A 14,294-nucleotide genomic window follows, 5' to 3' on the forward strand; every position below is an offset into this window, starting at 1 on the left:
CGTAGTAAATGGTTTCCTGGGTACAGGAAACCATTTGGCTTGTCACTCAGTGTAGAGATCATATGGCACCTCTACATTGAGTGAGAGGATGATGGGCGCCCCCACCTACCACCAACTAATAATAATAATAACAATAATAGCCTAGGCTAGTTTAACTCTCCCTCTGGCTAAAATATATCACCTTTTCTATAAATTATGACACAAAATACAAGTATAATCCTGTTTGAAGTTATGTGGAAGTTGTCCATCCACCCATCCATCATCCAATCCTATGTTGCCCCATAAGGAGTGTAGTAGTCCGGGGCTAGGCAAGTTGGTCCTGACATTTAAGATGAGAGTGACCAGCCTCACTCATCCCTGAGTGGCATTACGTGAGCAATAAACCCCAATCACTCCTTGGATATAAACCTACACAGGCCCAATCTGACTGGAGCACCTTAATTACCCATTGAACCACCAGGTGCCAATATTTGGTTATATGGTTACCACCCAGTGTAATAAATGGTTTCCTGGTGTACAGGAAACCATCTGGCTTTTCACTCAGTGTACAGTCACCCATAGGCATAAGGAAGAGAAAAGCATGAAGGAAAGAAAGACAGAAGAGGAAGGAAGGAATGAAGGAAGGAAGGAAGGAAGGAAGAGAGGAAACGGAAGACACCCAGAGCAGCACTACATTGAGTGAGTGGATGGTGAGTGGTCCCACCAACCACTATGTGGAATTTGTAACTTTGTTAATTACATGATAGCTTTGGAGGCAAGTACAGTACAGTACATGCCACCGTTTTTGCATAATTTTTACCTTACTCTAGTTTGCTATATACTGTAGTATGGACTGTTTTTTTTGTATAATTCATAATTTGTCATGCATGTATCATGTAAGAAATAAAGAAATAAAATAAATGTTGCTTATATTTTATTTTTACATGAAATAAAGTGGGGGTATAATCTGGCCTAAGGGGGGTTAAAATAGCCTAGGCTGAAATATACCCCAGGGTATATTCTGGCCTAGGCAATCTTATACCCAGGGTAGGTGGGGGCACTCATCATCCACTCACTTGATGTAGTGCTGCTTTGGGTGTCTGCCCTTTCCTCTCTTCCTTCCTTCCTCTTCTGTCTTTCTTTCCTTCATTCTTTTCTTCTGCCTATAGGTGACTTTACACTCTCTCTTCCATCTTTCTTTCCTTCATTCTTTCCTCTTCCTTCTGCCTATGGGTGATTCTACACTGAGTGACAAATCAAATGGTTTCCTGTACACCAGGAAACCATTTACTATGCTGGGTGATAACCATATAACCAAATTATGGCACCTGGTGGTTTAGTGAGTAATTATGGCACTCCAATCGGATTGAGTCGGTGGAGGTTTACATCCAAAGGGGTGGTTGGGGTTTATTGCTCACTAATGCCACTCAGGGATGAGCGAGGCTGGTCACTCTCATCTTAACCCTCTCGCGCACGGTAAGTTTCAGTAAGTTTTCTGGCTCACGATTTTTAACTACGAAGCTGCCCGGCCAGGGAGCGCGCGCGCGGCAAATTTGAGCAAATTTGAGCGAATGAAACACATTCTTGCCTTATTTTCGCCACCCAAAAATCCATGTATTCCCATGAAACCTATCTCCAGGTATGCATCGATGTTTGTTCTATCTGATAAACATGACCAAAACACAGGAAAACACCAGCAAAAAAAGTTATTAGCCCTGGAAGCATGGTCGAGTAAACTGTTTTCACTTCCCAACATCGCTGTTTGAATGTTTTCCATCATACAGGAAAATGATCTAATAAGTTTTCATAGAGAATTTCATCAGCTTTCTAACGAAATCAATCTGGTTGAGATACGATGTATACTTTTCGAGAAAATGGCCAAAAACTGAAAGCCATTTTCGGAAAAATTTCTCTGACCTCTGAGAGCAAAGTTTTCCCCGGCACCTTATGTTTTTATTACATAGTAATATGCCCCAATTATCCAGCTTTCCCCATCTCAAATACAAACCCCATACGCCTCATAGTTCTCGAGTAAATCGAAAAAAAGTACTAGGCACTCCGTGCGTGATTGACTTTCGTGATGCGCGCAAGGCGTACGCAATGTTCCCGTCTAAGTAACAACGAATTCTTATCAGAAATATTACATAGTTATGTATTGTACATATGTAGAATTTACTGCTCTTCATCATGGTTCAAACGTGAAATCGATACCTCCAATAGTTTCCGAGTAATTGGCCGAGAAACAGAGAGTATTACTACGAGCATTTTTCAATGGTAACAGCCGGGAAGAGACACTCATTTCCACCGCCTTTTCTCGCACAACACGTAACATAATGCTTACATTTTGGTATTGATCATACGTAGAATTTAGTGGTATAGATCATGGTTGTTACAGAAAATTGATAAGTCTAACAGTTTTCGAGTAATTGGCCGACAAAGTTAGGTGATTACTCCGAGCGCTTGTCACTGATAACAACCGCGAGTGAAAAAAACATTTCCCTCGCCATTTCCCCCCCAAAACGCTACCCAAAGCTTATATTCAGGTATTGACCATACGTTTATTTTTGTGGTATTGATGATGGTTGTAACAGGAAATCGAAAAGTCTAATAGTTTTCGAGTAATTGGCCGACAAAGTGAGGTTACTCTTCCGATCGCTACCAACTTTTACACACACTGTAATTTCCTTGCACACTTGCCAGAAGACTATGCTACCAATTTTTTTTCCCCCTATCTGTACATACTATTACATCTTCCATGGATGTTTTCCTATTGTTATAACCTACTACACATAAACATAACTTCTATTGTTACTGCTGTGGAGATTTACTTTCTTTCATATGTGCAATCTGTAGGAGAAAATGGTTATTTCTCTGAAAATTGGAGAGGTAATGGTAATAGATTATCATATATATCAACCAAATTTGCAGAACTCACTTCCTCCAGGGGTGTTGATCCACTTTGACCAGGGATTTGAAGATGAGGAGTTATGTAGTGTGAGTGTGTGAGTGTGTGTGTTAGTGTGTGTGTGAGTGTATGTGTGAGTGTATGTGTTAGTGTGTGTGTGAGTGTCTGTGAGTGTGTGTGTGAGTGTGTATGAGTGTGTAAGTATGTTAGTGTGTGTGTGTGTGTGTGTGTGTGTGTGTGTGTGTGTGTGTGTGTGTGTGTGTGTGTGTGTGTGTGTGTGTGTGTGTGTGAGTGTGTGTGTGAGTGTGTGTGTGAGTGTGTGTGTGTGTGTGTGTGTGTGTGTGTGTGTGTGTGTGTGTGTGTGTGTGTGTGAGTGTGTGTGTGTGTGTGTGTGAGTGTGTGTGTGTGTGTGTGTGTGTGTGTGTGTGTGTGTGTGTGTGTGTGTGTGTGTGTGTGTGTGTGTGTGTGTGTGTGTACACTCCACTAGGGAATACTTTGCTCGGTATGGAACCGTTCAAAGCAATCCCCTAAACAAAGTGGCACATCACAAACAGGACACATGTGACTTGTGTCCCTCCTCATCTTGCCCAGGGAACACAGGGTGCACCGCAGCCTCCTCCTGTTAGGGATCCTCTCCCGATGGTGCCCCAGTGTGTTGTCCAGCCGCAGTCTGTGGTCTACAAAGCGACGTCGCCTGCTGGGCTGGAGTCCTGGGTGTCCCTGGTCCTGTCGTCCTGGAGGTGCAGCTGCAGGCCCGGGCATCTCAGCGACAGCGGGTTCTCCCAACAGACCAGGAAGTGGTGATGGCTCCCTCTCCACCTGTGCTGGTTCCTGAAGTGATGGTGGTGGTGGCTCCTGTGCTGGGACTCCTCCTGCAGGTGGTGCTCCGGGCTGGTCCGGGTCCCCTCTTGGTGGCGCAGGAGCCAGTGGTGTTGGCAGCTGTGGTGGTGCTGCATCAGGTGCTGGGAGTCCTGCTGGCCGTTGGGCTGGAAGATCAGGGGCATGGTGGATGACGTGCCCTGACGGAGGCCACTCTGCTTCGTCGAAGAAGAGGAGCTTGTCGATTATTTCTTCGAGGAACTCCAGCAGAGTGACCTGCCTCCTTACGGTTTTCTTGTACAGGGCGACGGCGTTAAACATCACCATCTGGATGAGGTAGAACGTTACCTTCTTGGTCCACTTGACGGTCCGGCGTTGCAGTGGGTAATATTGGACCATCTGGTCAAAGTGGTCTACCCCGCCCATATGGCGATTGTAGTCATCCACCACGACGGGCTTGTCCACGGTCATCCACCACGACAGGCTTGTCCACGGTCTTCTGGAAGTATCTGGTCGTCCTGTCACGTGCTCTGGTCTTCCCTCGAACCCGCTTTGGGATGGTGTCTGCGCTGTGGAAGGTGGAGATCATGTTGACGATGCGCTTGTCCTTCCACAGCAGCACCATCGCATTATCCTTGTGCATCGCTGTGATGCCCGGCTCCGGTAGATCCTTGTTCCTTGCGATGTCCTGCAGCTGCTTAGGTGCTCCTCTAGCCAGGCGTAGGGTCCCACACACGTAGATTCCTGCACTGAAGAGGAGTTTGCACAGGGATACAGAGTTGTAATAATTGTCCATGTACACTTTGTATCCCTGATCCCTCAGCGGCTCTACAAGGCTCCATACTGTCTGCTCCAAGGTCTTCCTCTGCCCCGTATACACCTCCAAGTTGCTGATGTAGCCCGAACAAGCCTCAGCCAGGATGTAAAACTTGATGGAATACTTGGCAGGCTTCATTGGGTTGTAGACGCGGAAGCTGAGCCTCCCCTTCCAAGCCAATGATTCCTCATCCAAGCTGAGATGTTCTTCGGGCTGGTAGGTGTTCTGGAACTGCTGAAGGAGGTACTCGAGTACCGTGGGAACCCTGATGAGCCGGTCTTGATTGTCCCTGGGGATGGCAAGCGAGTTGAATGCATGGAAGTGTTTCAAGATGGCCCGAAAACGCCTTCCACTCATCACTTGCGAAAAAAGGGGGTAGTTGTGCACCTGGGACCGATGCCAGTAATGCCTGATGGTCGGCATTGTCACTACCCCCATGATGAAGTAGATCCCCAGGAACTTGGCCATCATCTCTTCACTGCAGATGAACCAAGAGTCCAAACCAGTCCCCAAGAATGCTGCGTAGTTGTTGGTCTCGCGGGTGAAGTACGCCAACAACTCCCTGGTAAAGAACAACTGGAAAAACTGCAGAGGAGTTCTTGGCATATCCACCTTCATCCCCAGGGATCCGGTAAAGGGCCCATTTGCTGGCATGAATGGGCCACTGCTCCACCCCTCGTCACATGCGTCAACACCTCTCGCACGGGTCGCAGTGGGTCGGGGTTCCGACACCCTCGTGCCTCCTCGGCGACCCCTTGGCTGGCCTCCATGGCCACGCTGAGGACCGCGGCGTCTTCGTGGCGGTGAAGGTGGTGATGATGATGAGGACGATGACACTCTCTCCTCGTCGGGGTCAGTGATGGTGTCTCCTCTTGGGGCCCGGCCAGGGGAGGATGACACAGTCGCATCCTGCACCAGTTCCAGTGCAGAAATTGCACGACGTGCAGGTGCCAGTGTCACATAACTCAGCCCTGCCGGGGATGTCAGGCCGGCCAAGGGGTAACTGGAGGCAAGAGGTGGAGAGACAGCGATCGCTCTTGGTCCGACAGGTCCTACAGGAGGCGATGCCTGTTCTTGAAGTGGGGACAACGGCTGGGTTGAAACTTCGGACACCAGTGGTGTTGGTGTCCGCTCCCATCTTGGCAGGCGTGGTGGTCCAGACGCCTCAGGGGTGGGATCCTCGATCTCAACCCAGTCCTCCTCACTTGAAGCACCAAATATCTCCTCATCCTCCTCGCTTGTCGTCTCCTCCTCAAACAGAACCTTCTGCCACTCCTCGGATGAGTCCCTTTCTGTCCGTGCTGTGATGTTGATCCTTGGCAGTATTTCCTCACAATAAGTACAATGTCTTTAGGTTCTGTGCTGTAAAACATGAGATATTATCCACCCTCACGCAACACCTTCCACTACGAGCATCACTACACAGGTGAGAGAGAGAGAGAGAGAGAGAGAGAGATAAACATGTGAGATGTGGGTAGGTAAGGTCATAACCCGATAATTGGTGGGTCGCTTTCAGGAATATAGAGAGAGAGAGAGAGAGAGAGAGACACGAGGGAGGTGGGTAGGTAGGAAGAGTCATTATCCGATAATTGGTGAGTCGCTTCCAGGAATTGATAGAGAGAGAGAGAGAGAGAGAGAGAGAGAGCGCCATGTGGGAGGTGGGTAGATAGGAAGAGTCATAATCCGATAAGTGGTGAGTCGCTGCTAGATATATATATATATATATATATATATATATATAGATAGAGAGAGAGAGAGAGAGAGAGAGAGAGAGAGAGAGAGACACGTGGGAGGTGGGTAGGTTGGAAGAGTCATAATCCGATAAGTGGTGAGTCGCTGCCAGTAATATATATATATATATATATATATATATATATACAGTATATATACAAAGAGAGAGAGAGAGAGAGAGAGAGAGAGAGAAGCAGGTGGGATGGTGGTGACCCTGGAGACGAAGTGATAATCCTAAAATTGGAGGTCAAATTTAGAATGTCGCACTTGGGGAATTTCCACATTCTCTCACACCCTGAACAGAAATCTTGCTGCGAGAGTACTACAACACTCCCGGCACACTTTTACGTACAATAAGCATACGTTAGTACTACATGTCACATCAACGCACATTACCTGTGCAATTACATGATGTGTTCGTAGCCGTCCATACCTTCCCCTTCACACCTGACGCCAAACTATTGCTAACCTGCGTTACACACCCTAACTTTTATGCATTCACTAGCACATACGGCACATTTCACGTGCATTTCACAGGGAGACAAAGTGATAATCCTTTACTACATGTCACATCAACGTACATTACCTGTGCAATTACATGACATGTTCGTAGCCGTCCATACCTTCCCCTTCACACTTGACACTAAACTATTGCTAACCTGCGTTACACACCCTAACTTTTATGCATTCACTAGCACATATGGCACATTTCACGTGCATTTCACAGGGAGACAAAGTGATAATCCTTTACTACATGTCATATCAACGTACATTACCTGTGCAATTACATGACGTGTTCGTAGCCGTCCATACCTTCCCCTTCACACCTGACGCTAAACTATTGCTAACCTGCGTTACACACCCTAACTTTTATGCATTCACTAGCACATACGGCACATTTCACGTGCATTTCACAGGGAGACAAAGTGATAATCCTACAATTGGTGGTCAAAATTACAATGTTGCACTTGGAGAATTCCCATTCTCTCACACCCTGAACAGAATTCTTGCTGCGAGAGTACTATACCACTCGTGGCACACTTCACGTACATTATATAATAAGCATGTTATTACTAAAGATCACATCAACGTACATTACCTGTGCAATTTTACCTCCGGCGTAGGTAGTCGTCCATACCTTGACAGCTCACCTTCCTCTGAACTCTCGCTAATCAAGGATACGCAACTACACAAACACTCGCGGCACACTTCACTTACATTATGTAATAAGCATACGTTATTACTACATGTCACATCAACGTACATTACCTGTGCAATTACCGCCGGCGTTCGGAGCCGTCAATACCTGGCCTAGCTCACCTCTCGTCACACCTGATGCTAAACTATTGCTAACCCTAACTTTTTATGCATTGACGAGCACATACGGTACATTTCAAGTGCATTTCACACGATATCAGACACAAATACATTACTAAAACAATGCATCAACCACAACCTCGGCAAATATTCCGCTCGTGACTGCATTATACTGTACCGTCATTTTTATCCCTGAGAGTATGAGGCAACGCTATTTTTGGCACACACCACACTCGTTCACGGAAACTCGTAGCATGTTTTACGTATATTTCATATAATTCCATATGCATTTACAGCATGTTTTACGTATATTTGATACAATTTCATACGCATTTACACGATCAGAATCACAATAATTAAAGCCATAAAACACCGCTACAATTCTCCCCTCCCAACTTCCGGGTTGCCCCGACGCCATCCGTAACACTTGCTGGCTCCATAAATTTCACCATGCCATCCACAGTAACTTTCACACAATATATATTTAGGCCTTGGCTTCATTATTGACGTACTTCAACTCACGCCATACGGCCTACGGGGGGGCGGAGTGGCAAAACCCCGCTACCATGACCATGCGTCTCTCTCCAAGGGCCAACGATTCCTAACCGCCATTATTCCTTTTCAACACATATATGTATGTTCCATCGACAATATCACGTCACTATATGTTCACATACAATGTATTATCACACTGAGTCAATAGGGGCCTTTGCTTCAGGCAAGAGGGGGAAAATAATGGAGGATTTAAAGGGAACCGCGAGCTGTCACACCCACTGCCTGGCTGCTTGACAATGACTGAGGTTGGAGGGAGCAGGGTGAGGGAGATGAAGCGACACAGCGTTGCCAATGACTTACCTTGAGAAAGCTTTGGCGACCCTATGACGCGCCCAAAAATCACGCAAATCGGCCTATAAGTTTTTTTCTGACGAATATTTTTGTGCTTAAACCACGCGATTCGAGTGACTGTGCCAGATCTAATACAAGGCGACGTCACACGAATCGAGTGACTGTGTCTGGGAGGGTTAAATGTCAGGACCAATTTGCCTTGACCCGGCCTCTTGAGCTCCTCATGGGACAACATAGGACTGGATGATGGATGGATGGATAAACTGGCCTAAGAGGGGTTAAATGGCCTGACATGAAATATACCCCATGGCATATTCTGGCCTAGGCCATTTTATACCCAAAGTATAAACTGGCCTAGGCTACTTTATACCCGGGTACATTCTGGCCTGCAAAACCGGTCTGTCTGGCTGAGCATATCCATCAACCATAGGCAAGCAACTGCTCCTCTAGGGCTGTCCCATGCAGTGACCCAATGCTCCCTTACAGCAGACAGCACTTTGCTACAGCAAGGCACAGGGAATTGTGTGGAGGTCTGATTCCCAGATGAACACTTCATTTGCGTCTCTCCACCCAGTTAACGGGCACCATTGTAGCTGCACATCACCCCATCATTTGATTATAAGGCTACCATCCTACATTGTAAAATGGTTTCCTGGGTTACAGGAAATGATTTTTCAAGTGTACAGTATTTGATATATGTTTTCATACATCTGTGGCTTTACAAATTAATGAAACTTTTTATATTTAAACACTTGATGTAGTCTGCCTACTCCTTCTTTCACATTTATTGCACTTTTTCTGTGTCTGCCCTCCTCTCTTCCTATTTTTCTCATCTTTCCTGTCACTTTTTATTCTTCTTCTTTCCTATTCAGATGGCTTTACACTGAGCAACAAGCCTAATGGTTTCCTGTAAGCCAGGAAACCATTTACAACACTGGGTGGTAACAATATAACCAACCCATATGTGTTCCCTATGTGTCAATGAGTGGGTTGGCAGAGGGTTAGTGCCCCTCCCTGTAAAACAACCATTTACATGAGATGTGGCCACCCCTTATGAGACCATGGCATCTGGCAAAAGATAGACAGATAGACAAACAGGTAAACAGATAATATTTATGGCATGATTCAATTCACTGTCTTGTCATAAATCATTTATGACATGCTTTTTTCCAACCCTGAGACCTAGTTATGAAGTGAGAATAAGTCTCCTTGGTTACTTGCCAAACCAACCCTTCAGTCTGACGACAATGTGAGCTGAAAGGGGTTACAGATCCTTGTCATGCTAGAAAAAATATCCTCATCAATCTGGCTAAACCTAACTATTAACTGAACTGAAGTTGGTTGGTGATCTTTGTCAAGTTATACATATATATATAAGAAGAAGAAGAAGAAAAAAAAAAGATGATCAAATAAATCCCCTAGTGACTACACCTGGCAATCAACTGGACTGAAAAGGGTTACAATTCTTCACAGTTAAAAAACACATTATCATCATCATCATCAAGACCTCCTTCCCACCCTTGGATAAAAAAAATACATTCCTTAATATCATTTTACCAAAAGTGTAGCATGTTGTGACTCACTTGTTAGGTGGACACTTGGTGGCAGCAGGGTGAGTGTTTATGACATGGTCGACAAGTGCCCCCGTGGCACTCTGGCCGGCCTCATTCAGCCATCGCCCTGCCACCATAGCACTCAGGTACGGACCCCACACCCCCGGACAAAACACTGCAGCCTCACTGACACACATGTGGCAGGTTGATGTCCCACATATCAGAGCTGAGGAAGTACACTTAGCATTAATGCCTACTGACTGAACAAAGGGTCACTGAGGTGGTACTCAGGGATGGACCCCACACATGCAGCAAAACACTGCAGCCTTACCGACACATATGCGGCAAGAGAATGTCCTACACATCAGGGCTGAGGAAGAAGGCTCAGTATCAATTACGTCATCCTAGTGATGTATTGTATATTATGACTGGTACCACCTGAGATGATGATGTTACTTTGTTCAACTCTGGCAAGGCTTGTCATATATGTGTTAGATATAGCCAAGCTTAACTCCTTCACTACAAGGAGTCTGTCCCAATTCAAATAAAGCTGTGTGGTTGTTACAAAAATAATATGTAAAAAATATGTCATCAAACTGAAGGGATTACTGCATAAATGGTGATGGAGGCAGCACTTGGCTATGGAGCCCACATACCGATGCAAAACACTACCCCCTCACTGATACACATGTGGCATGCTGATGTGCCACATATCAGGCTGAGAAGAAGACCATGAAGAAGGCTTAGCAACAATGACTACTGACTGGAAAAAGCATACTCAAGACAGATACTATAATCAATTTTTGCTAAGGTTAAATCACCCTCTACAATATAACAACTAACAATCAAATTTATAACCATGTTTCCAGTTGTACTGCTGGGTAAAGAAGAACAAGAGAAAACAACCTTCATCCAAGAGTCTGACCTGGACAAAAATCAAATTTGAGGCCTTCAGTCATGAGCTGCATATGCTACCACTGCACCAATGACTTCACAAAGAGAAAAAGGCAATATACTTCAGCCTTATAACCATATGCCTATAGTTTATGGGTACCAGGCCAGACTGACTGGGGTTACTCAACAACAACAACAACAACAACATTAATGTGTATTTTGCTATCTCTGTGGGCAGTTTTAGTTGTGTTAGGAGAGATTTTTTTGTGAAAAGGTTAGCTACAGCCTTCATTAAACTCTTCATTATTATGTACCTCTCCTATGAAAAGGTTCGACAGCAGCAGGAATAAAATAAAAATTACATTCTCTGGCTGATGGCGTTGCAGAAGCATGGGCCAGTTGAATAAGTTTAAAATACCAATATTAAACAATTCCACACAAAATCATGACATTCATTACAATTTCTTCGACCATCTTTTAACACTGTAACTTCCCAAGAACTTTCTCAGAAACGACAATGTAAACAAATGTGGTATCACTCTCTAGACTGCTTTGCCTTTACATATCTCTCTCACAATCTCATTCACTATTATTTCTTCCTTCTTTCCTCATTCTTAAATCTTTCATTCTCTCAACTCATGCAATAATTTTTCTCTCTCTCAGCCACTCTTCTTCCTTGCCTTGGTACTTTCTCATTTATATACTGTTCAACTAACTTATAAAATTACGATGGAGGTTTCCTTATCTTCCTCTTCCTCCTCCTCATCATCATCATCATCCCACTTCTATTTTCCTCTCATAGGTGAAGCGAGGTAGGGCCTAAAAAGCATGGGAAAACATGATACGAGAGAGAACTAATCAACAGCAGATCCAATGAAAATGGGCCACTCACTCATTCACATACCATTCAAATCCCTAAATTCCTGACTCCACCTAATAGGCATAACCATCCACACACATGCACTTCACATTATCAGTAAGATTTTTCCCAGTAAAACTACCTATTATAAATGTGAAAGAAGATTTTCTTTCTTAATGAAAGCATAAGCTTTCAATAAGCAACATATAGTAAGTTCTCATGTATGGTTCATGAGGATCAATTAATAAGTAACTATAAAACTACAAAGCTAAGGGTAGCTCTTTCCAATTATTTAAAAAAAAAAAAAAAGTCTTAACTGCTTCACCACAATGGTACCTTTTTCATTTTATTCACATAACACCACCATACAAATTTATTCAACCACATGATTTGCTTTTAGTAGTGATTGAATTGATTATGGCTACTGAATATCTAACTTCTGAGTTCAAAAATTGTCTCCTAAGCTGAACATCATCCTCTAAAGGCAGCATGAATAAACAAACACATACATCACCATATTCACTACATTAAACACTGAGAGACTGATGACATAATGATCATATACCTAATCTGCCAACCAAATCTTGGCTTTTTTTCGCTTCGGCTGCAACCATTGCCAGACCCCCAGCATGTGCATCAATGATGGAGCCAGCCACTCGTGTTGTAGTGGCCAAACCCATCTGCTGTGCTGCCTCTGTGGTCAGGGTCCCAAGGGCAGTCCCAGGGGCCACAACAGTCTGGCCTGAGAAGAAAATGGATCATCATGTCACACCAAGCATACTCTAGGTCCTATATTCTTGTCATTTAAGGAAACTCCCTAACACCTTTTCCTATGCGATTTATTTTGCTTCTTACAACTTGCTGTCCCCTTCTGCATTAATTAAATTGTTCTAATATCACCATACTCTGCATAAATAATGTAGGAAACTATATTAGCCACCTGTAACCAAAGGTAAATTGCTAAAGAAGAGATGCTGGGAAACGTAACTGCTGAGAATACGAAACTGGGACACGTATTCTCATCAATTAACAAGGCTCCCTAAAGCCTCTTCTTAAATAATTTATTTTCCTCATTTCACATTACTATCTCCTGTGTTATTTAAATGATCCAACATTGTCATGCTCTCCATATATAATGCTAAAATGGTTACCATACTTATTTTCACAACTTGGCCTAAAATCATTTCTCTCTCTTGAATGCTGAGTTGTAACAAGACTATCTTCATAGACCTGTGACAAAACTATGCATCAGCTCATGTAACAGTTGATACGTAAAACCAACTCAAAATTTCAAGATAGGCAATTTTGTATTTCATAAGAAAGTCGCTAAAATGACTCCTTATAGCCAAATTTGAACTCCGCCTAAGGGTCAGTTGATGCAACAGTTGACATATAAATTTCAAGCCGAGCAACTTTGTATTTCATAAGAAACTTGCTCAGAGCTCTCCAAGGGAAGATATTGAAACATTCCTTGAAGGAAAGAAAAAAAAAAAAAACAATCACCCAACAGTCAGCCGATGCAACAGCTGACATTTTAAATTACCTGTAATTCAAATTTTAACTGAAGAACTTTGTACCGGTATATCATAAGAAAATTGTTCAGAGCTCTCCATGAGCAGATATTCGAGTTTTCCTTGAAAAAAAGAAAAAAAAAAAAATCCCCCAGGTGTATAGCTTAGACCTGTTGGCTTTGCCACAGGTAACAAGAGAATAAAACTAGACTATGAAGTTAATAACAAGTTTCATGTATAGGATGCAGAGTCATAGTACTGCCTTTTTCTGCCACTGACCTACGTGAAATAAGCTATTAATGCACAAAATTTGGGCTAGGTTAGTGTGAAAGACCTATATATCAATAATCCAGTAAGGAAAATACGCTGGGGAGCCTCCATCACTGACATGAATACATATCTGGAAGGGCGATGTACAGAAACAAAATGAACGAAAAAGTTCATTAGCAAAACCCATCAGCAGTACAGCATCCCTAAATCATGCTAGTTTACATTATCCTCCTATAACCATTCCAGTCTTTAAACAAGTTAACTTTCTCATGCATCGTATGCTTTCACTCCAACATTCCTCTTAGCCAAATTTTCTTAAACTCAGAATAAGTTCTATGTAAAGTATATGTCAAAATTTCTCTGCATATGAAGTAATTTTAAAAAATGTGAAAATTTCGGGGATGAAAATTAAGTTTACTATGAAATTAAGAAATGGAGAGCAGATAGAGAAATGACAGTTTTCTGAGAACAGATGAAAGGGAATGACAAGTGGAGTGGTGGCAAGTATGACTGCCTCTAGTGATGCATAAAGACTGTGATGATGGGAGGAGTAATGAGTGCTGTGTGGGGGCTGAAGAATGGAATAAAAACTAGTGTTGCTGAAGTAACGCAGAAATGGCAAAAATGAAGTGGAGGGAACACAATGAACTGTTAGCAGGAAATACAGTAGCTATGTCAGAGAGCTTGGATGATGGAAGCTCTATCAATCGAGTGGCAGAAGGCTGTGACTGTTTCTCTGTAACAGTACAAGACGTAAGTGCAAAAATCTATTATGGAAGTCTGCAAAGTGCTG

The 14,294-nt window shown here is 43.6% G+C and overlaps 1 protein-coding gene across 1 annotated transcript in view; it reads right to left on the reverse strand.

The window, feature by feature from the left end:
• The window catches only part of LOC145412189 (FGGY carbohydrate kinase domain-containing protein), a 176,354-nt gene that overhangs the window by 59,342 nt on the left and 102,718 nt on the right, over positions 1 to 14,294 (reverse strand). The window contains exons 7-8 of the mRNA XM_080282118.1: positions 12,286 to 12,462; positions 9,998 to 10,193 (exon numbers count right to left, since the gene is read on the reverse strand). Coding sequence (XP_080138244.1) covers positions 9,998 to 10,193; positions 12,286 to 12,462 — 373 coding nt within the window. The remainder of the gene's footprint in view (positions 1 to 9,997; positions 10,194 to 12,285; positions 12,463 to 14,294) is intronic.

This window comes from Coenobita brevimanus, chromosome 92 (assembly GCF_032717465.1).
Source record: "Coenobita brevimanus isolate Jiangsu-jjx chromosome 92, ASM3271746v2, whole genome shotgun sequence".
Taxonomy (NCBI): Eukaryota; Metazoa; Arthropoda; class Malacostraca; order Decapoda; family Coenobitidae; genus Coenobita; species Coenobita brevimanus.